The sequence below is a fragment of the Ranitomeya imitator genome, chromosome 5 (genome assembly GCF_032444005.1).
Source record: "Ranitomeya imitator isolate aRanImi1 chromosome 5, aRanImi1.pri, whole genome shotgun sequence".
NCBI classification, from domain to species: domain Eukaryota; kingdom Metazoa; phylum Chordata; class Amphibia; order Anura; family Dendrobatidae; genus Ranitomeya; species Ranitomeya imitator.
In genome coordinates this window covers 441,190,025-441,216,483 of record NC_091286.1, presented here as the reverse complement: position 1 = coordinate 441,216,483, position 26,459 = coordinate 441,190,025, and the positions used below count along the sequence as shown (strand labels likewise).

At 43.3% G+C, this 26,459-nt stretch overlaps 1 protein-coding gene across 3 annotated transcripts in view; it reads left to right on the top strand.

The window, feature by feature from the left end:
• LOC138638124 (probable cation-transporting ATPase 13A4) overlaps window positions 1–26,459 on the top strand; it is a 581,505-nt gene that overhangs the window by 444,193 nt on the left and 110,853 nt on the right. For all 3 annotated transcript variants that reach the window (XM_069727152.1, XM_069727151.1, XM_069727153.1), the window contains 4 exons: window positions 15,634–15,790; window positions 16,681–16,798; window positions 16,942–17,066; window positions 18,073–18,242. In XM_069727152.1, coding sequence (XP_069583253.1) covers window positions 15,634–15,790; window positions 16,681–16,798; window positions 16,942–17,066; window positions 18,073–18,242 — 570 coding nt within the window. The remainder of the gene's footprint in view (window positions 1–15,633; window positions 15,791–16,680; window positions 16,799–16,941; window positions 17,067–18,072; window positions 18,243–26,459) is intronic.

The following is a 26,459-nucleotide window of genomic DNA, read 5'->3' as shown; positions in this document are numbered from 1 at the left end:
GATATGTACAGTAGGTTTAAGGAAAATGGGTATCCAGGACATGTGTTAGAGGCAGCCTATAGGGTTGCTGAAAAAGAAGATAGAGAGAATTTGCTACAGGGAAGGAGTGGTAGAACAACTCAAGAATCTGAAAATGATGTGATTAGAATCATTGGTACTTTTGATCATCAACACCAGAGTGTTAGGAATGTCATTAGTAAACATTGGGACATATTAAAAATGGACCCGGACCTTAGGGACTGTATAGGTGAGCGTCCCAATATCACATTTCGTAAAGGAAGGTCCATTAAAGATCTTCTGGTGCATAGCCACTATAAAAAACCTGTGGCAGAGGGGACCTGGCTGGACAGAAAGCCTTGTGGTTTTTATCGTTGTGGCCACTGTCAAATGTGTAAGTGGATGAAACCAAATAAATCCTTTGAGAGTTCATCCACGAGTAAAAAATTCTACCAAAGAGACTTCTCCAACTGTAAAACAACTGGTGTTGTCTATAAGGCCACCTGCCCCTGCCCAAGGGACTACGTATGGAAAACGAAACGTGAGTTCCGGAGAAGAGTGGGGGAACATCTGGGGGACATAAGGAATAGTAGGGATACCCCCCTGGCTAAATATATGAGATTGGTCCATGGAGACCAATTAGACAATATTCACTTTATGGTTATTGAAGTTGTTAAAAACAATTGCAGAGGAGGTAACTGGGATAAGTCTATTCTTAAAAGAGAATGTGAGTGGACATTTAGATTGGACTCACTGGTGCCCAAAGGTCTAAATGAATTAATGTCGTTTGCATGCTTTCTGTGGGTCTGGAATGTTACTTCAACCTTATGGATGTATTTTTGGTCTGTTTATATAAGGACATAGAAAAGCCAATAAGTTAGTACTGGACTCGAAAATTCCCCCCCCCCTTTTTGTTGGGGTTATACATATTGTTGTAACCTATTTTTGAATAAAAATCCTCCATAGGCTCCGCCTCTCTGATCTCTCTCTTCTCCTCTTTAGAGGTAAAGTTTGTTGTAGAGTGGATGATTTTCTTTTTAAAATCTATTACATTACACCACCGCGAAAACTGTCTTGGATATTGTGGCAGAATTATAATGATAAATCTATTATATTTATGAGGGTATAGTCCCCGTCCTCTAGTGGAGAAGTGTGACCGTGTCCTGAATTTATAACATCGTATTTATCTTGTTTCCTGTTGTGAATTCTGTTATCGAACTCCCTCCTTTGGTCATGAATGGTACTTCGGCGACATTCGACTGCCAGCTGTCAATGTTCTAGTACTGGTTCAGTTCGCTCTTGGATCTTTCTGGTGACCTGTCTACTCCAGCAGAAGCTAAGTCCCTGCTAGTTTATTTGTTGTTCTTTGTTTTCTTGTCCAGCTTGCTATCATGATTTTGCCTTGCTAGCTGGAAGCTCTGGGATGCAGAGTGGCACCTCCGCACCGTGAGTCGGTGCGGGGGTCTTTTTGCACACTCTGCGTGGTCTTTTTGTAGTTTTTTGTGCTGACCGCAAAGTTACCTTTTCTATCCTCAGTCTGTTTAGTAAGTCTGCCCTCCCTTTGCTGAAACTTGTTTCATTTCTGTGTTTGTGACTTTCATCTTAACTCACAGTCAATATTTGTGGGGGGCAGCATTTTTCTTTGGGGAATTTCTCTGAGGCAAGGTAGGCTTTATTTCCTATCTCTAGGGGTAGTTAGCTCTTAGGCTGTGAAGAGGCGTCTAGGCAGAGTTAAGTACGCTCCACGGCTATTTCTAGTGTGTGTGATAGGATTAGGGGTTGCGGTCAGCAGAGCTCCCACTTCCCAAAGCTTGTCCTGTGTTAGTTTAACCATCAGGTCATTCCGGGTGCTCCTAACCACCAGGTCCATAACAGTACAGCTGGCCCAAAGTGTTAATGCATCTCAATAGAGGGATAAGAGAAGTTCTGAGACCATTTTTTTTTCTCTGCAGTGTGTTTTGTCTTTCTTTTCCCCTTAACCTCTGGGTGGTTCAGGACACAGGTGTAGATATGGACATTCAAGGTCTGTCCTCTTCTGTGGATCATCTCACTGCAAGGGTACAAAGCATTCAAGATTTTGTAGTTCAGAATCCGATGTTAGAGCCTAGAATTCCAATTCCTGATTTGTTTTCTGGGGATAGATCTAAATTCCTGAATTTCAAAAATAATTGTAAACTGTTTCTTGCTTTGAAACCCCGCTCCTCTGGTGACCCCGTTCGGCAAGTAAAAATCATTATTTCTTTGTTGCGTGGCGACCCTCAAGACTGGGCATTTTCCCTTGCGCCAGGAGATCCTGCATTGCGTGATGTAGATGCGTTTTTTCTGGCGCTTGGATTGCTTTATGATGAACCAAATTCAGTGGATCAGGCAGAGAAAATCTTGCTGGCTTTGTGTCAGGGTCAGGATGAAGCGGAGGTATATTGTCAGAAGTTTAGAAAGTGGTCTGTGCTTACCCAGTGGAATGAGTGTGCCCTGGCGGTAATTTTCAGAAAGGGTCTTTCTGAAGCCCTTATGGATGTTATGGTGGGATTTCCCACGCCTGCTGGTCTGAATGAGTCTATGTCCTTGGCCATTCAGATCGATCGGTGCTTGCGTGAGCGCAAAGCTGTGCACCATTTGGCAGTATTCTCTGAGCAGAGGCCTGAGCCTATGGAATGTGATAGGACTTTGACCAAAGCTAAACGGCAAGAACACAGACGTCAGAATGGGCTGTGTTTTTACTGTGGTGACTCCACTCATGCTATCTCCGATTGTCCTAAATTTCTTTTGTCCGTTACTCTGATTTGCTCTTTGTCGTCCTATTCTGTTATGGCATTTGTGGATTCAGGCGCTGCCCTGAATTTGATGGACTTAGAGTTTGCCAGGCGCTGTGGTTTTTTTCTTGGAACCCTTGCAGTATCCTATTCCATTGAGAGGAATTGATGCTACACCTTTGGCCAAGAATAAGCCTCAGTACTGGACTCAATTGACCATGTGCATGGCTCCTGCACATCAGGAGGATATTCGCTTTTTGGTGTTGCATAATCTGCATGATGTGGTCGTTTTGGGGTTGCCTTGGCTACAGGTCCATAATCCAGTGTTGGATTGGAAATCAATGTCTGTGTCCAGCTGGGGTTGTCAAGGGGTACATGGTGATGTTCCATTGCTGTCAATTTCGTCTTCCACTCCTTCTGAAGTCCCTGAGTTTTTGTCGGATTACCGGGATGTATTTGATGAGCCCAAATCCAGTGCCCTACCTCCTCATAGGGATTGCGATTGTGCTATTAATTTGATTCCTGGTAGTAAGTTTCCTAAGGGTCGACTGTTCAATTTATCTGTGCCAGAACACGCCGCTATGTGGAGTTATATAAAGGAGTCCTTGGAGAAAGGGCATATTCGCCCGTCGTCATCACCGTTGGGAGCAGGGTTCTTTTTTGTGGCCAAGAAGGATGGTTCTTTGAGACCTTGTATTGATTACCGCCTTCTTAATAAGATCACGGTCAAATTTCAGTACCCTTTGCCGCTACTGTCTGATTTGTTTGCTCGGATTAAGGGGGCTAGTTGGTTCACCAAGATAGATCTTCGAAGGGCGTATAATCTTGAGCGTATTAAACAGGGCGATGAATGGAAAACAGCATTTAATACGCCCGAGGGCCATTTTGAGTACCTGGTGATGCCATTCGGGCTTTCTAATGCTCCATCTGTGTTTCAGTCCTTTATGCATGACATCTTCCGAAAGTACCTGGATAGATTTATGATTGTATATTTGGATGATATTTTGGTCTTTTCGGATGATTGGGAGTCTCATGTGAGGCAGGTCAGAATGGTGTTCCAGGTCCTTCGTGCAAATTCCTTGTTTGTGAAGGGGTCTAAATGTCTCTTTGGAGTTCAGAAGGTTTCATTTTTGGGTTTCATTTTTTCCTCTTCTACTATCGAGATGGACCCTGTTAAGGTTCAGGCCATTTATGATTGGACTCAGCCTACATCTGTGAAGAGCCTGCAGAAGTTCCTGGGATTTGCTAATTTTTACCGTCGCTTCATCGCTAATTTTTCTAGTGTTGTTAAACCGTTGACTGATTTAACCAAGAAAGGTGCTGATGTGGTCAATTGGTCCTCTGCGGCCATTGAGGCTTTTCAGGAGTTGAAGCGTCGTTTTTCTTCCCCTGTGTTGTGCCAGCCAGATGTTTCGCTCCCGTTTCAGGTCGAGGTTGATGCTTCTGAGATTGGAGCAGGGGCTGTTTTGTCTCAAAGAAGTTCTGATGGCTCGGTGATGAAACCATGTGCTTTTTTTTTCTAGAAGGTTCTCACCTGCTGAGCGCAATTATGATGTTGGCAATCGAGAGTTGTTGGCTATGAAGTGGGCATTCGAGGATTGGCGACATTGGCTTGAAGGAGCTAAACATCGCGTGGTGGTCTTGACGGATCACAAGAATTTGACTTATCTCGAGTCTGCCAAACGGTTGAATCCTAGACAGGCTCGATGGTCGCTGTTTTTCTCCCGTTTCGATTTTGTGGTTTCATACCTTCCGGGCTCTAAGAATGTGAAGGCTGATGCCCTTTCAAGGAGTTTTGTGCCTGACTCTCCGGGTGTTCCTGAGCCGGCTGTTTTTCTCAAAGAGGGGGTAAGTTTGTCTGCCATCTCCCCTGATTTGCGGCAGGTGCTGCAGAAATTTCAGGCTGATAGACCTGACCGTTGTCCTGCGGAGAAACTGTTTGTCCCTGATAGATGGACTAGTAGAGTTATCTCGGAGGTTCATTGTTCGGTGTTAGCTGGTCATCCTGGAATCTTTGGTACCAGAGATTTGGTGGCTAGATCCTTTTGGTGGCCTTCCTTGTCACGGGATGTGCGTTCTTTTGTGCAGTCCTGTGGGACTTGTGCTCGGGCTAAGCTCTGCTGTTCTCGTGCCAGTGGGTTGCTTTTGCCCTTGCCGGTCCCGAAGAGGCCCTGGATGCATATTTCCATGGATTTTTTTTCAGATCTCCCTGTCTCTCAAAGGATGTCGGTCATCTGGGTGGTTTGTGATCGCTTCTCTAAGATGGTCCATTTGGTACCCTTGTCTAAATTGCCTTCCTCCTCTGATTTGGTGCCATTGTTTTTCCAGCATGTGGTTCGTTTGCATGGCATTCCGGAGAACATTGTCTCGGACAGAGGTTCCCAGTTTGTTTCGAGGTTTTGGCGGTCCTTTTGTGCTAAGATGGGCATTGATTTGTCTTTTTCTTCGGCTTTCCATCCTCAGACAAATGGCCAAACCGAACGAACCAATCAGACTTTGGAGACATATCTGAGATGATTTGTTTCTGCTGATCAGGATGATTGGGTGTCCTTCTTGCCTTTGGCTGAGTTCGCCCTTAATAATCGGGCCAGCTCGGCTACTTTGGTTTCGCCTTTGTTCTGTAATTCTGGTTTCCATCCTCGTTTCTCTTCAGGGCAGGTTGAGCCTTCGGACTGTCCTGGTGTGGATTCTGTGGTGGACAGATTGCAGCAAATTTGGACTCACGTAGTGGACAATTTGACATTGTCCCAGGAGAAGGCTCAACGTTTCGCTAACCGCCGTCGCTGTGTTGGTCCCCGACTTCGTGTTGGGGATTTGGTTTGGTTGTTGTCCCGTTATGTTCCTATGAAGGTTTCCTCTCCTAAGTTTAAGCCTCGTTTCATTGGTCCTTATAAGACTTCTGAAGTTCTCAATCCTGTGTCATTTCGTTTGGCCCTTCCAGCTTCTTTTACCATCCATAATGTGTTCCATAGGTCGTTAATGCGGAGATACGTGGCGCCTATGGTTCCCTCCGTTGACCCTCCTGCCCCGGTGTTGGTCGAGGGGGAGTTGGAGTATATGGTAGAGAAGATTTTAGATTCTCGTATTTCGAGACGGAAACTCCAGTACCTGGTCAAGTGGAAGGGTTATGGTCAGGAAGATAATTCCTGGGTTGTTGCCTCTGATGTTCATGCTGCCGATCTGGTTCGTGCCTTTCATTTGGCTCGTCCTGATCGGCCTGGGGGCTCTGGTGAGGGTTCGGTGACCCCTCCTCAAGGGGGGGTACTGTTGTGAATTCTGTTATCGAACTCCCTCCTGTGGTCATGAATGGTACTTCGGCGAGTTCTGTCCATGGACTCCCTCTGGTGGCTGTGAGTGGAGCTGCTGGTTCTGAGGTTCCTTCCACAGGTGACCTAGTTTATTCTTTGGCTGGCTGCTCTATTTAACTCCGCTCAGATCGTTACTCCATGCCAGCTGTCAATGCTCTAGTACTGGTTCAGTTCGCTCTTGGATCTTTCTGGTGACCTGTCTACTCCAGCAGAAGCTAAGTCCCTGCTAGTTTATTTGTTGTTCTTTGTTTTCTTGTCCAGCTTGCTATCATGATTTTGCCTTGCTAGCTGGAAGCTATGGGATGCAGAGTGGCACCTCCGCACCGTGAGTCGGTGCGGGGGTCTTTTTGCACACTCTGCGTGGTCTTTTTGTAGTTTTTTGTGCTGACCGCAAACTTGTTTCATTCCTGTGTTTGTGACTTTCATCTTAACTCACAGTCAATATTTGTGGGGGGCTGCCTTTTTCTTTGGGGAATTTCTCTGAGGCAAGGTAGGCTTTATTTCCTATCTCTAGGGGTAGTTAGCTCTTAGGCTGTGAAGAGGCGTCTAGGCAGAGTTAGGTACGCTCCACGGCTATTTCTAGTGTGTGTGATAGGATTAGGGGTTGCGGTCAGCAGAGCTCCCACTTCCCAGAGCTTGTCCTGTGTTAGTTTAACCATCAGGTCATTCCAGGTGCTCCTAACCACCAGGTCCATAACAGTTTCCCCCTTGGTTGTCTAATAATGAGATTTATGGGTCAATCAAAATATGTGACTCAGTCTGGGGGTTATTCCTTTTATCTATTCATGCAGCGGGTTTTCTTTTATCGGCCGCTACCACATAGTGTTAACAATCCAGTGGGAGCCATCTGATGATATTAAGCTAGGATCGCCGATGCGTATGTGCGCATGCGCTATCGGCGGTCCATTGAAAATCCTTAGGACAGCGTCACAGCGCGACTCTCCTGTACCGCAATGGCCACGCGCTCCACATCGAGTGTGCGCTGGCTCTTCCTTTGCGTTCCAGCCGGTGCATGAGCAGTGGGATGTTTCCCACAATACAGTGCGGGCACGCCACTTCCGGTCAGACGCGGCGGAAGTGTAATGAACGAGAAAGGAGAGCGGGACTATTTAAATGGAGGGGATCTATTTAGCGGTAAGCATCATATCAAAATCGTAACACTTTCTGTATATCGGGCCTCCTGATGAGCCAGAGGGGCGAAAAGCGTTGAGGCGGAAGTGGCGGGTGGATATGCGCGGATGAGTACCAACATATATTTCTTTCATGTCTGAATCAGTGCTCATGTTTTTGAAGGGCCGTCAGGGCAGAGTTTGGACTGCAGCAAACCTTTGTCACTAATAATGGACATGATTCTGTGGTACTTGTTGGTTTAAAGGGTTAACCATTTGTGCTACTGAGGCTTCTCTATGGCTACCGTATTGGGATTATTAAGTGAGATCCATATGCATAATAGTACCACCATACGCCGATTGTGTTCATCATTCTGTTTTTAATTGGTATTTACATTGGGGGATTAGGGTTATCCTTAGTTCTGTAGGAGTGATCTCTGTTTAGACCTAGAGGTGCCCCTTATTCCCTATCTGGGGAGGGTTACGGCTCATGGTATTTTTAGGGCCACTAGGGATAGCCGTCGTTGAGCGGGGGCACCAATGCGTTTCCCATAGGGTGCCAACCCCCGCTAGTAGTAAGGTGACAGCATAGGTACGGCACTAGGGATTCCCCTAATATCCCATGTTTGGGATTGTTTGTCATTTCACGGTGTTTTTTGTTTTTTTTGTAACCTATCTATTGGTTTTATTAATAAATAATAAAAATTGATTTTTATAGGGAAGTTTTATGATTTATATATTTCTCAGAGTGGAGACACCTCTTGGAGAGAGCTCGCTTTCCCTTCCAGGGTTTCACTGACCACAAGAACTTGGTATATCTACAGATGGCCCAGCGGCTGAATTCTCACCAGGCTACATGGTCCCTGTTCTTCTCCCGGTTTCATTTTACTCTTCATTTTCTCTCCGGGGAGAAGAACATTCGCGCCGACGCTCTCTCCCGCTCCGTAGTGTCATCTGAGCAGGAGGAGGAGGAGCCTCGGCTTATTGTCCCTTCAGAGAGCCTGAGAACTGTAGCTCCAGTTTCGCTAGAGTCTGTGCCCCCGGGCAAGACTTTCGTGCCAGCGAATTTGCGACTGGAGGTTCTCTCTTGGGCTCACTCGTCCAAAGTAGGTGGGCATTTTGGGACCAAAAGGACATCCGAGCTTTTGGCATATTGCCCGTGATATCGGGGACTATCTTCGGGCGTGCGTTTCCTGCGCCCAGAATCGGTCTCCTCCACAACGGCTTGCTGGGTTGCCTTACCCCCTACCCGTGGCAGACAGGCCCTGTGAAAGGGTCGGGATGGACTTTGTGGTGGCTTACCCAAGTCGCGTAGCTGCACCGTTATCTGGGTTGTCACCAATCATTTCTCTAAGATGGTGAACTTGGTGCCTCTTCCACGGTTACCTTCTGCACGGGCCTTGGCGGCGTTGTTCATAAAGCATATTTTCCGTTTACATGGAATGCCTGATAAAAGTGTCAGCGACCAGGGTCCCCAGTTCGCGTCTCGGTTTTGGAGAGAGCCCTGCCGTTTACTCAGCATAGAGTTGAATCTCTCCTCTGCATACCATCCCGAGATGAATGGGTTGGTAGAGAGGACCAACCAGACTCTGGTGACATACTTGCGGCATTTTGTCTCTGCTAGGCAGGATGACTGGGCATCTTTGCTACCTTGGGCGGAATTTGCCTTGAACAACGCCGTAGCCGATTCCACTGGGCAGACTCATAACATAGTAACATAGTAACATAGTTAGTAAGGCCAAAAAAAGACATTTGTCCATCCAGTTCAGCCTATATTCCATCATAATAAATCCCCAGATCTACGTCCTTCTACAGAACCTAATAATTGTATGATACAATATTGTTCTGCTCCAGGAAGACATCCAGGCCTCTCTTGAACCCCTCGACTGAGTTCGCCATCACCACCTCCTCAGGCAAGCAATTCCAGATTCTCACCGCCCTAACAGTAAAGAATCCTCTTCTATGTTGGTGGAAAAACCTTCTCTCCTCCAGACGAAAAGAATGCCCCCTTGTGCCCGTCACCTTCCTTGGTATAAACAGATCCTCAGCGAGATATTTGTATTGTCCCCTTATATACTTATACATGGTTATTAGATCGCCCCTCAGTCGTCTTTTTTCTAGACTAAATAATCCTAATTTCGCTAATCTATCTGGGTATTGTAGTTCTCCCATCCCCTTTATTAATTTTGTTGCCCTCCTTTGTACTCTCTCTAGTTCCATTATATCCTTCCTGAGCACCGGTGCCCAAAACTGGACACAGTACTCCATGTGCGGTCTAACTAGGGATTTGTACAGAGGCAGTATAATGCTCTCATCATGTGTATCCAGACCTCTTTTAATGCACCCCATGATCCTGTTTGCCTTGGCAGCTGCTGCCTGGCACTGGCTGCTCCAGGTAAGTTTATCATTAACTAGGATCCCCAAGTCCTTCTCCCTGTCAGATTTACCCAGTGGTTTCCCATTCAGTGTGTAATGGTGACATTGATTCCTTCTTCCCATGTGTATAACCTTACATTTATCATTGTTAAACCTCATCTGCCACCTTTCAGCCCAAGTTTCCAACTTATCCAGATCCATCTGTAGCAGAATACTATCTTCTCTTGTATTAACTGCTTTACATAGTTTTGTATCATCTGCAAATATCGATATTTTACTGTGTAAACCTTCTACCAGATCATTAATGAATATGTTGAAGAGAACAGGTCCCAATACTGACCCCTGCGGTACCGCACTGGTCACAGCGACCCAGTTAGAGACTATACCATTTATAACCACCCTCTGCTTTCTATCACTAAGCCAATTACTAACCCATTTACTCCTTTTCTCCTTATTTACGGCCAGCATCCGCGTGTCCTTGTGCCCATGCCCGTGTCATCCACCGATTCTGGGGTGGCAGACTGGGCGGTGGAGGCACGTGACATTTGGGACCGCACACAGGATGCCATCTGGGCCTCCAAGGAGAGAATGAGGGTTTCTGCTGATACACACCAGCACCCCGCTCCGACCTTTGCTCCTTGCGACTTAGTGTGGCTCTCCGCCCATAACATCAGGCTGCGAGTTGAGTCCACTAAGCTTGCGCCTCACTACATTGGCCCGTTCAAGGTTCTGGAACAGGTCAACCCTGTGGTCTACCATTTGGCTATTCCTCCATGCCTTGGTATCACTGACACTTTTCACGTTTCCCTCTTAAAGCCCGTTCATTTATACCAGTTTTCTGAGTCATCTGCCGGGACATCGGGTTCATCCACGGATGAGTTTGAGGTGAATGCTATCATGGGGTGCAAGGTTGTACGTGGCAAGAAATTTTATCTGGTGGACTGGAAAGGTCACGGTCCAGAAGATAGAACCTGGGAACCTGTGGAGCACATTCGGGCTCCGCTGCTCATTGCAGCTTTTGAGCATAGCGATGCTCAAGGAGAGGGGGCCCTAGGAGGGGGGTAATGTTAGGAGTCGAGTTCCCGCTGCTGCACAGGGGGAATTTCGAACCATATCTGCTGCGGTCTCCCATTCTGCATCGCCGCAGTGGAGCCTGCTCAGCGGAGACGTTGGTCCCAGCGTCTCACTGAATCTGATACTGTGGAAAGGGTTGCTGCTGCCTCTCCAGGCTCTACTATTGTACCCTGCACTGGTCTGCGGTGAGCAGGCTTTTCTGGGACTAAGTCCTGCTTTGCACACACTGAGCATGCCCAGGGTAAGATCTCTGAGTGGAGATCAAGGGTCACATGCTCAGGTACTGCACAACTTCCATTGGTCCTCCAGGAAGGTCCTGTACCTGATCAAGTTCTGTGGCAGCCTTCCATTGGTCCTTCTTGGAAGGTCCTGTAGGAGCTACAGCTATAAAAGGTTCTCATGACCGTACGGCCATGTGATAGTATCAAATATGTACGAGCTCAGCGCCAGTGTGGTCATGTGTGTGGTCAGGGACTCTGCTGAAATAAGCCCCTAGAATGCTGGCACCTCCGGCGAGGAATTTATGTCTGAATTCAGGGCTGGCTAACAGCCGTTAGAATTCCAGCTCTACTGGAGTGGAGCTGCTTGTTGATTGGACTGCATGACCACTGTCAGCTCTACACAGTAGCTGTGTCCCCTGTGAGCTAAATAGGGCACAGCATTCTCTTTACTATGGGCTCTGTGAAGTAACATAGTTTTTAAGGTTGAAGGAAGACTTTAAGTCCATCTAGTTCAACCCATAGCCTAATCTACCATGCCCTAACATGTTGATCCAGAGGAAGGCAAAAAAAACTCCATGTGGCAAATAGTAAGCTCCACTTTGGGGAAATTAATTCCTTCCCGACTCCACATACGGCAATCAGACTAGTTCCAGGGATCAACGCCCTATCAAAGAATCTAGTATATATACCCTGCAACATTATACTTTTCAAGAAAGGTATCCAATCCTCTCTTAAATTTAAGTAATGTATCACTCATTACAACATCATATGGCAGAGAGTTCCATAGTCTCACTGCTCTTACAGTAAAGAACCCGCGTCTGTTATTATGCCTAAACCTTCTTTCCTCCAGACGTAGAGGATGCCCCCTTGTCCCTGTCTTAGGTCTATGATCAAAAAGATCATCAGAAAGGTCTTTGTACTGTCCCCTCATATATTTATACATTAAAATAAGATCACCCTATAGTCTTCATTTTTCCAAACTAAATAGCCCCAAGTGTAATAACCTATCTTGGTATTGCAGACCCCCCAGTCCTCTAATAACCTTGGTCGCTCTTCTCTGCACTCACTGTAGTTCAGCTATGTCTTTCTTATACACCGGAGACCAGAACTGTGCACAGTATTCTAAGTGTGGTCTAACTAGTGTATTGTATAGAGGTAAAATTATGTTCTTCTCATGTGCATCTATGCCTCTTTTAATGCATCCCATTATTTTATTTGCCTTTGTAGCAGCTGCCTGACACTGGCCACTGAACATGAGTTTGTCATCCACCCATACTCCCAGTTCTTTTTCATTGACGGTTTTGCCCAGAGATTTAGAATTAAGCACATAGTTATACATTTTTTTATTTCTACCCAAGTGCATGACCTTAAATTTATCCCCATTAAAGCTCATTTGCCATTTATCAGCCCAAGCTTCTAGTTTACATAAATCATCCTGTAATATAAAATTGTCCTCCTCTGTATTGATTACCCTGCAGAGTTTAGTGTCATCTGCAAATATTGAAATTCTGCTCTGAATGCCCCCTACAAGGTCATTAATAAATATGTTAAAAAGAAGAGGGCCCAATACTGACCCCTGTGGTACCCCATGCTAACCGCGACCCAGTTTGAGTGTGTTCCATTAATAACCACCCTTTGTTTCCTATCCCTGAGCCAGCTCTTAATCCACTTACACATATTTTCCCCTATCCCCATTATTTTCATTTTATGTATCAACCTTTTGTGTGGCACCGTATCAAAAGCTTTTGAAAAGTCCATATACACTACGTCTACTGGGTTCCCTTGGTCCAGTCCGGAACTTACCTCTTCATAAAAGCTGATCAGATTAGTCTGACATGAAAGGTCCCTAGTAAACCCGTGCTGATACTGGGTCATGAGGTTATTGCTCTTCAGATACTCCAGTATAGCATCCCTTAGAAAGCCCTCCAGTATTTTACCCACAATAGAGGTTAAGCTAACTGGCCTATAATTACCGAGTTCAGTTTTTGTCCCCTTTTTGAATATTGGCACCACATTTGCTATATGCCAGTCCTGTGGTACAGACCCTATTATTATGGAGTCTTTAAAGATTAAAAATAATGATCTATCAATGACTGTACTTAATTCCTGCAGTATCGGGGGTGTATCCCATCCGGTCCCGGAGATTTGTCAATTTTAGTGATTTTTAGACGCCGTCGTACTTCCTGCTGGGTTAAGCAGGTGACATTTAATGGGGAATTTTTATCACTAGTCATTTTGTCCGCCATGGGATTTTCTTGTGTAAATACTGATGAAAAAAAGTCATTTAGCATATTGACTTTTTTTCCTCATCCTCATCCACCATTTCACCCAGACGATTTTTAAGGGGGCCAACACTATCATTTTTTAGTTTCTTACTATTTACGTAGTTAAAGAATATTTTGGGATTATTTTTACTGTCTCTGGCAATGAGTCTCTCTGTCTCAATCTTTGCTGCCTTGATTTGCTTTTTACAGAATTTATTTAATTTTTTGTATTTATTTAATGCCTCCTCACTACCTACTTCCTTTACTTCTCTAAATGCTTTCGTTTTGTCACTTATTGTGCCCCTCACAGCTCTATTTAGCCATATTGGTTTCCTCCTATTTCTAGTATGTTTATTCCCATACGGTGTATAATGTGCACAGGACCTATCCAGGATGCTAATAAATGTCTCCCATTTTCTTTGTGTATTTTTATGTCTCAGGATATCGCCCCAGTTAATTGCACCAAGATCCTCTCTCATCCGTTGGAAATTTGCCCTCCTGAAGTTTAGTGTCCTTGTAACCCCTCTACTATACATCTTATTAAAGTATACATGAAAACTTATTATTTTGTGATCACTATTCCTCAAGTGACCCCCAACCCTTATATTTGATATGCGGTCTGGCCTGTTGGTTAATATTAGGTCTAGCAGTGCCCCCCTTCTTGTTGGGTCCTGAACCAGTTGTGAAAGGTAATTGTTTCTCATAGTTGTCAAAAACCAATTACCTTTGCTGGAACTGCAGGTTTCTGTTCCCCAATCTATTTCAGGGTAGTTGAAGTCCCCCATAATAATGACTTCTCCTTGAGTCGCAGCTTCATCTATTTGCTTTACGAGGATATTCTCCATTGCTTCCATTATTTTTGGAGATTTATAACAAACCCCTATCAGTAAGTTATTATTTTTTCCCCCTCCCCTTATCTCCACCCACATGGACTCTACATTTTCATTAGATTCACCTATAATATCACGCCGGATGGGTTTTAAGGATGATTTTACATATAGACACAACCCCTCCCCCTCGCTTATCCATTCGGTAATTTCTGAACAGACAATAACCCAGTAAGTTAACAGCCCAGTCATGGCTCTCATCCAGCCACGTTTCAGTTATCCCCACCATGTCATAATTATGCTAGAAACAACATTAATTCTAATACGTACAGTTTGTTGGCGAGGATTCTGGCATTAGTATACATGCATTTGATGTTCCTCTCCGTACCTCTATTCTTTCTTAAATTATTAACTGTTCCAATCCCAACCCCCATGCCACCGCCACCCCCATCTTCCTTATTTGTGCCCAGAGCACAGAGTTCGTTTGTACTAATTTGCTTCGCCACCTTGCTAAGCAGCAGGTTCATTCCTGCATGGTGGATCCCGGGTTGCGAATGCACCTATCTCATCTAATAAATATATTCGGTGCATTCCACCAACCCTAACACTAAGTCTGTGTGAGCCTCTCATTACAGTTGTCCTCCACTGAACAAAGCAATGCCGCCTGTTTAGTCCTGTTACCAATTTTGAACTGCTTTTAGCCTACTTTTTCATTTTGGGCCTATATCTGTGTTTCCTCCTCATCCTGCCCATTGCCCAGCCACTGCTAGATGAGTCTGCTGATACTTTGACCCAGACCACTACATTCCCCTTGCACTTTACACAGCCAGAATCTGACCCTGATGAAAGTCAGGTTCCCCTTCCTGCATACTATACCACCTTACACGGGAGCAAAGAGGAAGGTGCAGATGAAAGTGCAGGTTCCTTCATCAGGTGAAGGGGCATTCTCGTTGGCACTGGCACAGGGCCCCTCATGGTATGCAAAAGTGTCTCTGGCAGTGGGAGGCGCCACCTGCCGTTAAACACACCGCCGTACTATACTATGAGGGGCCCTGTGCCAGTGCCAACTAGTGGGCCCCCCCTGCTTTCTCAGGATCATAGCACTTGCAAAGTTGAAATACTTGCCTCTACCTGCTCCACCGCTGTGACGTATTCCGCATTTCCTGCGCCCACGAAAATCTTGAGCCAGCCCTACTCCCCCACAACTTTAGCCAAATGAGCCCCTGTTTTCAATGCCTAGCTATTATTATAAAGTAAATTAAGATTGACAAGCTTCAGAAATAAGAATTGATGTTTTTGGCATTAAAATGGGCACTGTAGGTGTTTTCCTGTCCTCCACTCACTGCCGACTTTGATTCCCCATTGACTTGCATTGGGTTTCGTGTTTCGGTCGGCCCCCGACTTTTCGCAATAATCGGCTGATTTCACCCAACCCGACTTTTGAGAAAGTCGGGTTTCGCGAAACCCGACTCTATCCTAAAAAAGTAAAAGTCGCTCAACTCTATTTTGCGCATTTTAATAAATGTCTGGCTGTACAAATTGGCTGGTCTGGTGTCTGAACGCGTTTGTTACATTAACAGATGGGTTAGATTAGCACAGTAGACAATATTATTCTACATGTTTAAGCATGAACTTAATAGAACAAAGCTGTGAAAACCTTATTGAATAATATATTTAGTGACAAAACTGATTATCATTGATCAGGTTCCGGTGGGAGGTATTGCCATCCTGCACCAGTTTCCTTTCTCATCCAGCCTACAGCGCATGTCAGTCATTGTTGAGATCATGGGAGAAGATGAATTTCTCGTTTTTATGAAAGGAGCTCCGGAAATGGTAGAGCAATTTTGTACACCAGAGACAGGTATTGTTACAAGAACAAAAATTGAAGCCATTGACATCTTTAAGCACACTTTTTGTACTGCATTGAATGTACTTTTACCAATATAAGAAATTTAGCCTGTGTAGAATGCAAGAATATACACTACTCTTAAAAGTAGAAAGTTGAGTCCAGCATCCAGAAGATTAAAAAACCCTATTTTTATTAGTAACACTTTTTTTAAATCCAAAAGTGAAAAGGTGCAGGCTTTTTACTGATTATACGATTCAAACTTTACCTTTACCATTCACAGCAACTAACCCAGTCCAAGAAAAGAGCTAAAATACAGGTTGTGTCTAATTACACTTGCATCATAGATCTCACCCATTTAACACATAATTAAAATGAAAGAATCAAGGAAAATAGGGAAAACTATTTTTATGGAAAAAACAATAAATATATAAAATGTAATAATGGTTATGATTTCCCTTTTAAAGTAATAAAAATTTCTTAAAACATTATTTCCCCCTCTCATTATTCTGGCATTTGGCAAATATTAATAATTATGGTAATCCTAATTGACGTAAAACTGGAAAGATTTATTCTGATTTCATGTCAGATATTGAGAAAAACGTGTCTTTTTATATAGTGAATGTAAACTTCTGGTTTTATCTGTATATAGCTTTCAGTTTAATAAATTCAATAAATCCAAGTTTGTATTTTTACCAATTATGTATAGATGAATACAGTGTTAAATTATTGCATAAATTATTTATTGATCTTCAGCATGAACTGTGCAGGCCAATCAAGATCAGATATCATTGTGTAGAAATAACATGGGGCAGGTGACCGTGTAAATTAGTATATGTGAAAATTGATTACAAATAACATCTTTAATGTTAATAACTCCAAGAATATATTTTTTTGCTGTGCAGTGCCCCTAAATTACCACAGAGAACTTGAACTTTATACTTTACAAGGTTTCCGAGTGATTGCGCTGGCATACAAGACGCTAGCTACAAATAATGCCCATATCATACAAAGCTTAGAAAGGTAAAGTAATACAATGCAAGTAATTATAAGCTTTTTACGTTTGTTAGAAATGATCATCGTCTTAACATATTATCAGTACCTTCCATACCATTTTATTTATTTATTTATTTATTTACTCATTCATTCTTATTATGTTTTCTTAGGGAAGAAGTAGAGTCTGATTTAGTGTTTCTTGGATTTCTTATAATGGAAAATAAATTAAAACCTGAGACAAAACTGGTGATTCAGGAACTTACGGAAGCAAAAATAAGGACTGTCATGATAACTGGTACATTTGTATTTTACTACTAAAAATCTATATAATAAGATTGTAGGGGACATTGTGGGAGGTCGGGGGAAGAGGAATATAGAAGGGTGGTTTCTGACTTTGTGGATTCGTCCCGGACTAAGTGTCCAGAACTAAATGTGAAGAAAACCAAGGAGTTGGTGGTACGTTATAAAAGGAAAAAGGAGGATTACTTACCGATCAATATTGCTGGCAAGGAGGTGGAGATGGTTGAGAGCTACAAGTATTTGGGGGTTCACCTTGACAGTAAACTTGATTGAAGGTGTCATACAGAAAAGGTTTACAAGAAGGGAATGAGCAGACTCTACTTTCTTCGGACACTCAGGGCGTTCAATGTGCTGGAAATGTTCTACCAGTCCATTGTGGCAAGTGCCATTTTTTTGCTATCATATGCTGGGGCTGGGAATGTATAATAATTTCCTAAGAGTGGTAGACAACAATGACTGATTGCAGGTGTACTAATTTCAATTAACAGTGACTCTCATACCTGAACTACCCACATTTATTTGGTATTTAATGTCGTATACTTGTGCAAGATTTGTGTCCTAATATCTTATGTACTGCTGTTTGTATTGCTGCTGTAATACCATAATTTCCCCCGGGATCAATAAAGTGTACTGCATCGTATCGTATCGTATATATTATTATATTAGTATATATTATTTATTAGAATGGCTCATTATTTTATCTGATTGGCTTGAAGTTTCACTGTGGCGCCTTTGAATATTTTGTTATGTAATATTTCACAATTGTCCAAAGTGTTATCTACTGAAGCAAATAATATATAACATTAATAATATAATATAAATAATATACAGCACCATGATGCTATATAAATAATAATAATATAACTAAAAAATAAGATAAATTTCTATCATCTGGATTGCATTCAAACCATGTTCTTTTGGCTAAACAATTACAGCACATCAGCAGAGACAGAGAAAAGAGCAAGCAGGACATTCTATTTACTTGCAGTTGCTTTTCTTAGGTGACAACCTCCAGACTGCTTGTACTATTGGGAAAGCTTCAGGCATGATTCCTCCAGGGAGTGAGTTGATTGTCATAGAAGCGAATGCTCCAAAGGAAAATTCTCCTGCATCAATTACTTGGGGAAGTAGTGAGAAGACCCAAGACCAAGACAAGAGTAATGCTCCACAGGTATGGTCCAGTATTTTACATTATTACTTATTCGCATACCAATATAGTCCCAAAGTCTTCTTACAGAACTAATAACTATTGATGGGCGAGCGCCGAGCATTTCCTGGTTCCTCTTTAACATACTGGAAGCTACCAGCTATTTTAAAGAGGCCTGATCCATAGGCCACAAACAAATTCTTCTGTTCCTAGTGTCATACAGTAGGGGACCTGACCTTCAAATTGTTTGTAGCATCTAGTGTGTTATAAACGCCTGTTCCTTAGGCCACAAAAAATTCTTCTGTTTCTAGTGTCATAGAAATATAAAGGATGCCAAAGACCATAAACATCAACATGTCACAACTATCTAGAAATACCCTACAATATATATAGAACTATAGATCAAACTAAGTACTGTTGCATTCATACCAGGACTTAAATAAGGATTGGTCACCATAAACCATATGATACAAAAAGGATATGGAAACCACAAACAAACACGTGACCATATTATCCAATATATAAAATATAAACTTTATTAGGAACATTCAAGTTTAAGTAAATGACAGGGACGGTACTGCATAAAGTGCTAACACTGAAAAACGTGCAACATTAAAAGAGATACCCCAGCTCACATAACTAACATGACGTGTCAAATGCAATCCAATATTTATATAGCTAGAGTCAAAAAGCCCCTACAAATGGGCTCAACAGCTGTTCACAAAGTAATGCTAGAATTTCAAGGTCCATAAGGTCCAACCAGCGCCACATAGTAAATGGGGGTGTATAATAAACAACGGTATGTATATGTTTACCTTCTAAATGTGGCACACCAGAATTGCAGGGCTAGCGCATCACCCCAATGCGCTAGCCCTTCAATGGACCTTATGGACCTTGATATTCTAGCATTACTTTGTGAACATCTGTTGAGCCCATTTGTAGGGGCTTTTTGACTCTAGCTATATAAATATTGGATTGCATTCGACACATGTCATGTTAATTATGTGGGCTGGGGTATCTCTTTTAATGTTGCACGTTTTTCAGTGTTAGCACTTTATGCAGTACCGTCCCTGTCATTTACTTAAACTTCAATGTTCCTAATAAAGTTTATATTTTATATATTGGACTATATGGTCATGTGTTTGTTTGTGTCTTCCACATCCCTTTTTGTATATAGTGTCATACAGTAGGAAACCTGAATTTAATATAGTTTGCAGCATCTAGTGTGTTGCAGAGGCCTGATCCATAGGCCACAAATTCTTCTGTTCCTAATGTCATACAGTAGGGGACCTGACTTTCAAATTGTTTGTAGCATCTAGTGTGTTATAGAAGCATGATCCATAGTTCACAAAACAATTCTTCTGCTCCTTGTGTCATACAGTAGGGGACCTGACTTTAAAATAGTTTGTACCAACTAGTGTGTAATAGAGGCCTGATCCATAGGCCACATAAAAATTCTTCTGTTTCTTGTGTCATAAAGTAGGGGACCTGACTTTTAAATTGCTTGTAGCATAATTTATTTGTCATACAGGACTCATCGACACTCAAAAATTCATTTTTCTGTGACTAACACGATACAACAAGTCATATTTCAACTTGGAATTTACTGTCGCTGAAATTCAGCTGTTTGCAGAGGTGGTGCAGAGTTCAAAATCTAATATTTTGTTGCTAATACTGTGCTCTTACCACACTATTTAAGCAACATTACTGGGAAAAAGCGAGGCCATGGTGGACGGGGAATTAAGCTTGGTGTTGAAGGTGTATTTGGGGTAAATTGTAATGTTTGTGAAAGCACTAGTGACGCAACGTCACTTCTTATGTAAAGACAACTGAAAACTTCTGTTACTGGACAGGTTACACTACTACCTTTCTTTGGCAAACACACAGCGGTACACCTTGTTGATGATGCCCAGAATGAATCAATACTATAGAAGAAAGAATCCTGCACCGCCTGCAACACCTGAGCGCAAATATCCATTGTGTGCATTTAACACATCTAATACACCGCCCTTTCGGATTCATGGGTGCCAAACCCTGTAAACAATTGCATAAATCCATATACTGAAGAGAAAAAAGGGTGGCACTTACAGTTTCTAAAATCCAATCTTTATTGTGACCTGTGGAAGCACAAGGGAGAGCGAAATGGCCGTCATCTGATTTTTTTCTTCCCGTTCAACACCCCCCTGCTGAAGATGTTTTAAATTGTCACAATAAAGATTGGATTTTAGAAACGGTGAGTGATGCCCAGAAAGAGCATGTACTCGAGTGGATGGCAAGTGCAGCTTCAAGTGGCCTCTCATCCTCTTCCTCCACTTCAACATCACCCCCAGAACAGTCCACAGATGGGGCACCAAAATTCCCCTTGCTTCCCCCGAATCCCAACTCTGAAACCATACAACTGACTGTATTGAACACAAATGGGTGATTCTAAAGAGCTGTTCACACATTGTATGCCATGGTCATCAGAAATGTACTCAAAAGCTTCGCGGAGTCAAGAGGAGGAAATCTGCACCGATGCCCAAAATTTTTTTAGCTTGGAACCGGGGCAGGATGAAGTAAGGTCTGAACAGCACCCTTGCCCTTCTCATCAGATGCTAACTCCTGGGGGAGGAGGTGATCATGAAGAAGCTCAGATAACTGAGGTTCACGCGGACTGTACTGTGCTGTCAGGGCAAGAAGAGGAGAAGAGGAGGAGGGTGACTCTAAGGGCGAGGAATGTGACAACAAACAGGATGATGATAATGAGATGTTAGATCCCAGTTGGCGTGAACATAGAGGCCCACAGCTGAGTGGGTCATCTGAGGAGGAAGACGAGGAGGTTACATTGCCCCATACATCACAGACAAGTAGTTATGCAGCCACGCTGAGCAATGCATCCTCAGCCACAACTAGCCAGGGAATTTTTGGACTCTGCAAAGGATGAGCCAACTCATGCAATCCGCCAACTTTGCCCCCCAAAAAAACTGAGTCTAGGTAAAAACTGCAATAATTTGATTACTACATGTATGAACATTCAGACGCACAATCAACATACTCTACTGTGGGAATCCCACTGTGCAAAAATGTGGACCAGCAGACCTCAACAACCATCAACTGCCCCAGCAATGGCATCTGCTGCTGCTTCTTCTTCCTCCTCTGTTACTGTGCCAACTATTGAGATGGAGGTATTCGACCACAGAACTTCAGGTTCTTATACCACTCCAGTTAGCTGTAACAGGAGCCGACATGCCTGCTGTTTTGACCAATCTCAGAGAACAAGCACACCACAAGTTTCTCAATCCACCAAAACATCTCCGTCTGCACCTCTCTCATTGTCCAGCAATTTGTCTGGTTCACCGTACTTTGCCCTCTCTCAGCACTGCAACCAGCCCATGGTTCCACAGTTGGGATCACGTAAAAGTTTGTTTCCTCCTATGCATGACAAAACTAAGAGGTTGATCTCCACCATCTCCAATTTGTTGCCACGGAAATGCTGCCTTTCCACCTGGTAGATACTGACATTTTCTGACAGCTGATGGCCGACGCAGTCCCGAAGTACCAATTGCCCAGTTGCCATTAGTTTTCTAAGAAAGCTGTGCTTGCGCTACACCAGCATGTCGCAGACAACATCAGCCATACCTTGACTAAATCTCTCTCTGCCAGGATGCATTTCATCACAGACACTTGGACGAGTAAGCATGGCCAAGGGTATTACATCTCGCTGGCTGGGCACTGGGTGACTCTGGTGGCTGTGGAGACAGGTGCTGCTCCACAAGTTTTGAAATCCCCAAGACTTGCAGGACAAACCTCTACATTTAACACTTCCTCCATTGCTTCTGCCTCCTGTATTTCCTCTAGGTCCTCATATGCGCCCTCAACCTCTGCCTTAACGAGACATGCATTCCAACAGTGCAGAGCAAATCCAACACCACCTCCGTAATGAGCAGCCAGGGCTCACTGCAAACAGGCAGTATTAAAATTGATATGCCTTGGAGATCACAGTCATACAGCTGAAAAGTTGTGGACAGCTCTCCAGGCTGAGTTTGATCAATGGCTGTCTCCACTGAACCTACATCCAGGAAAGGCCGTGTCTGCTAACAGTGTAAACCTGGCATGGCTCACGTCCTCAACCTGGTGGTGCAGTGTTGTCTCCACCACTATACTGGCCAGGGTGAGCTGCTCCCACTGCATTCTTAGGGACCTTCGGTGACGTCATCGAAGGTCCTTCACTTATTGCATTCTTAGGGACGGAGGCAGACGCTCGCAGCGGTGACAGCCAGGGTTCGCCGGAGGGGTGAGTATATCCATATTTTTTATTTTTATTCTTTATTTTTTACATGAATATGGATCCCAGGGCCTGAAGGAGAGTCTCCTCTCCTCCAGACCCTTGGAACCATATGCCCCGCACACGCCGATTCCGATTTCCGATATCGCAAAAATATCGGAACTCGGTATCGGAATTCCGATACAGCAAATATCGGCCGATACCCGATACTTGCAGTATCGGAATGCTCAACACTGATAAGCGCAGTCAGCTGTCCCCTGAAAGTGTAGACCACCTAACTTTCATCATTATGAACACGTCATGGATCTCCAAGGACTTTTGTACCCCAATCGCAGACCATACAGACTAGGTGATATTGCATTTTTTAGTGTGATGCATTAATATCACCTAACTGTACTCTGTGATATCTTTAGTGTGGCTTCTGTGCCTGCTGTGGCTGCTGCTGTTACTGATGTTAACTCAAATTTATGAAAATGTGAACAGTCACGGTTGGTCTACATCTGTTGGTTTAGCTGTAGTGGAAGACATCTTGGTCCCAATTATACTATTTCTATTCCCATGACAGTTATTCCACTTCGGTTGTGTCAGGCCCTCATTTTTTAAAATCTAAACACTCCTGGTTGGGTGTCCTTCTGATGGATTAGGAGTAGTGGAATAACTGTAGGTCCCTATTATACTATTTCTACTCTCCTGAAATTGATGCCACTTCTGTGCTGTAAGGCCCACATTTGTTTAAATGTGAACATTCCGGATTGAATGTCCACCTGCTGGAATGGGTGTTTTGGAAGACCTGTCAGTCGTATTATACTATTTATACTTTCATGAAATTGAAGCCACTTGTGGTTTAAGGCTAACATTTGTTTAAACGTGAACACTCCTGGTTGCATGTCCATCTGCTTGATTGCGTGTAGTGTAAGACCTGTCTGTCCCTATTATACTATTTTACTATTTCTATTGTGGTAAAATTGATGCCACTTTTGTGGTGTCTGCAGGTAATTTTTTGAAACATGAACACTACTGGTTGTGTGTCCATCTGTTGGATTTGGTGTAGTGGAAGACCTGTCTGTAATGCTGCCGCAGTGCAGTATCGTGCATAGAATCATAGAATCATAGAATGGTAGAGTTGGAAGGGACCTCCTGGGTCATCTGGTCCAACCCCCTGCTCAAAGCAAGATTCACTAAATCATCCCAGACAGATGTCTGTCCAGTCTCTGTTTGAAGACTTCCATTGAAGGAGAACTCACCACGTCTTGTGGCAGCCTGTTCCACTCATTGATCACCCTAACTGTCAAAAAGTTTTTTCTAATATCTAATCTGTGTCTCCTCCTATTCAGTTTCATCCCATTGCTTCTAGCCTTTCCTTGTGCAAACGAGAATAAAGATGATCCTTCTAGAATGTGACAGTCCTTGAGATATTTGTAGACAGCTATTAAGTCTCCTCTCAGTCTTCTTTTTTGCAAGCTAAACAATCTCAAATCCTGTAAACGTTCCTCATAGGACATGGTTTGCAGACCAGTCACCATTCTGGTCGCTCTTCTCTGAACTTGCTCCAGTTTGTTGACGTCTTTTTTAAAATGTGGTACCCAAAACTGGACACAGTATTCCAGATGAGGTCTGACCAAAGAGGAGTAGAGGGCAATAATGACTTTGCATGATGTAGACTGTATGCTTCTGTTAATACATCCCAGAATTGCATTTGCCTTTTTTGCTGCTGCATCACATTGTTGACTCATGTTCAGTCTGTGATCTATTAGCATACCCAAGTCTTTTTCACATGTGCTGTTGCTTAGTCCTATTCCTCCCATTCTGTATATGTTTTTTCATTTTTATTGCCCAGATGCAGTACTTTGCATTTTTCCTTGTTAAAAACCATTCTGTTAGTTGCTGCCCACTGCTCCAGTTTATTTATATCTTTTAGAATCCTCTCTCTCTCTTCTCTAGTATTAGCTATCCCTCCTAGTTTTGTGTCATCAGCAAACTTAATCAGTTTACCCTCAATTCCTTCATCTAAATCATTGATAAAGATGTTGAACAATACAGGGCCCAGGACAGAGCCTTGTGGTACCCCACTTGAGACATTCTTCCAACCGGATCTGCAGCCATTTAAGGCCACTCTTTGGGTCCAATCACTAAGCCAGTTATGAATCCACCTAACAGTTGCCTTTTTCATCCTATACCAGGGGATGCTGGTGAGGGAAGATAAGTTGCACTTCACTCACGATGTAACACTACAGTGCGGCAGGGCAGGCGCCACTAGGTGGCGAAAGTGGTCAGACAAGCCGGGTCAGGAACTGACAGAAAACGCATTACCAGGGGAAATAGCAATACACATGGTCAGATACAAGCCAAAGTCGGAGCCAGTCAGAAGCGGAGATGTCAGAGACGTGAGAGAGAAAAACAGGTCAGAGGACAAGCTGGGTCAGATACCAAGGTCACAGCACTGGGAGCACACAGCAAGACGAGCAGGGAAGCAGGAATGGGAAGTCAGGGGAACTGAGTAAATGGACAGAGAACAAATCAGGGTGTAACGGGGTCAGTCGTTTAAGCCGGGGGCAAGAAGTATAGCTGACGCTTCCTGTAGGCAGCCGTGGACTGAAATAGATAAACCGGTGTCCATCTGCTGAATTGAGTGTAGAGGAAGACCTGTCATCCCTATTGTACTATTTCTACTGTGGTGAAAATGATGCCACTTTTGTGGTGCCTGCCAGTAATTTTTGGTAATGTGAACACTCCTGATTGGGTGTCCATGTGTTGAAATGGGTGTAATGGAAGTCCCTATTATACTATTTCTACTCTCTTGACATTGATGCCACTTTTGTGGTGTAAGGTCCACATTTGTTTAAATCTGAACACTCCTGGTTGTGTGTCCTGTCCATCTTACAGATATGGTGTACTGGAAGACCTGTCGGACTCTATTATACTCTTTCCACTCTGGTGAAATTGATGCCACTTTTGTGGTGTCTGCTAGTAATTTTTGGAAATGTGAACACTCTTGGTTGGGTGTCCATCTGCTGGATTAGGTGTAGTTGCTATAGGAAAAAAAATGGAGACACAAAGCGCAAAATAGGGTCTTATCCTCTAGATAACCAAGAGAGCTTTCTTAGAATTGTTCACGTGATTTTGTTGAATGAAAAGCATGTAGCGATTTCGGCTGCTGCAGATCCACAAGCCGATCAACGGCCGTATGACAATATAAACTGTGCAGGAGGTGTGGGTTAAATCCGCGCTGCCTTAATGATGAAGTTCCAAGGATAATAAATCTAAAAGGTGGTTTATTCAACGCGTTTCAAGGTCAGTGCGACCTCGTCTTCAGGAAATTCCACATACAACATACAGATACAACGTGCTTACATTGTTTAAATACCAAGTAAAAGTTGACAGCACAACACCCTTTTTTTTTTTTACAAAAGGTTAATACAACTTTGTCGACACAGAAATCATTGAAGGATAGTCTTGCATTAATTTATATTTACAGGATATTAAGTTAAAAGAGATGGTGATCAGTTTGTTAAGTTAATCGATTAAATGTCTCTTCAATGAAAAAAGAAAAAAAGAGAAAAAAGAGGAAGATAGCTGATAAGAACCTGTGAGGTGAGATTCCCCAGTTACCAAGTTCTGCTGCATAATACAGAGTCTACTGAGCCACACCATTCATTTCTTTGCATATAAAAGCTATCGATTATTAAGTTTGAATTCCACCTTAAACAAAAATGTATTATTAAAAAAAGAAATCTTTTATTATTAAAACAACTACTAAAAAAATAAATAAAATATATATATATAAATTCCTGGACAGGTTGTCTCTATTTCTTTTTTGGGGGTGTTCCTGTTAGGTGTCGAGTTCCCACTTCTACACAAGGGGAATCTCGAGCCATCTCCGCTGCGGTCTCCCATTCTTATCCAGCCGCAGTGGAGTCTGCTCAGCAGAGACGTCGGTCCCAGCGTCTTGCTCAGTCTCACTCTGTACAAAGAGTTAC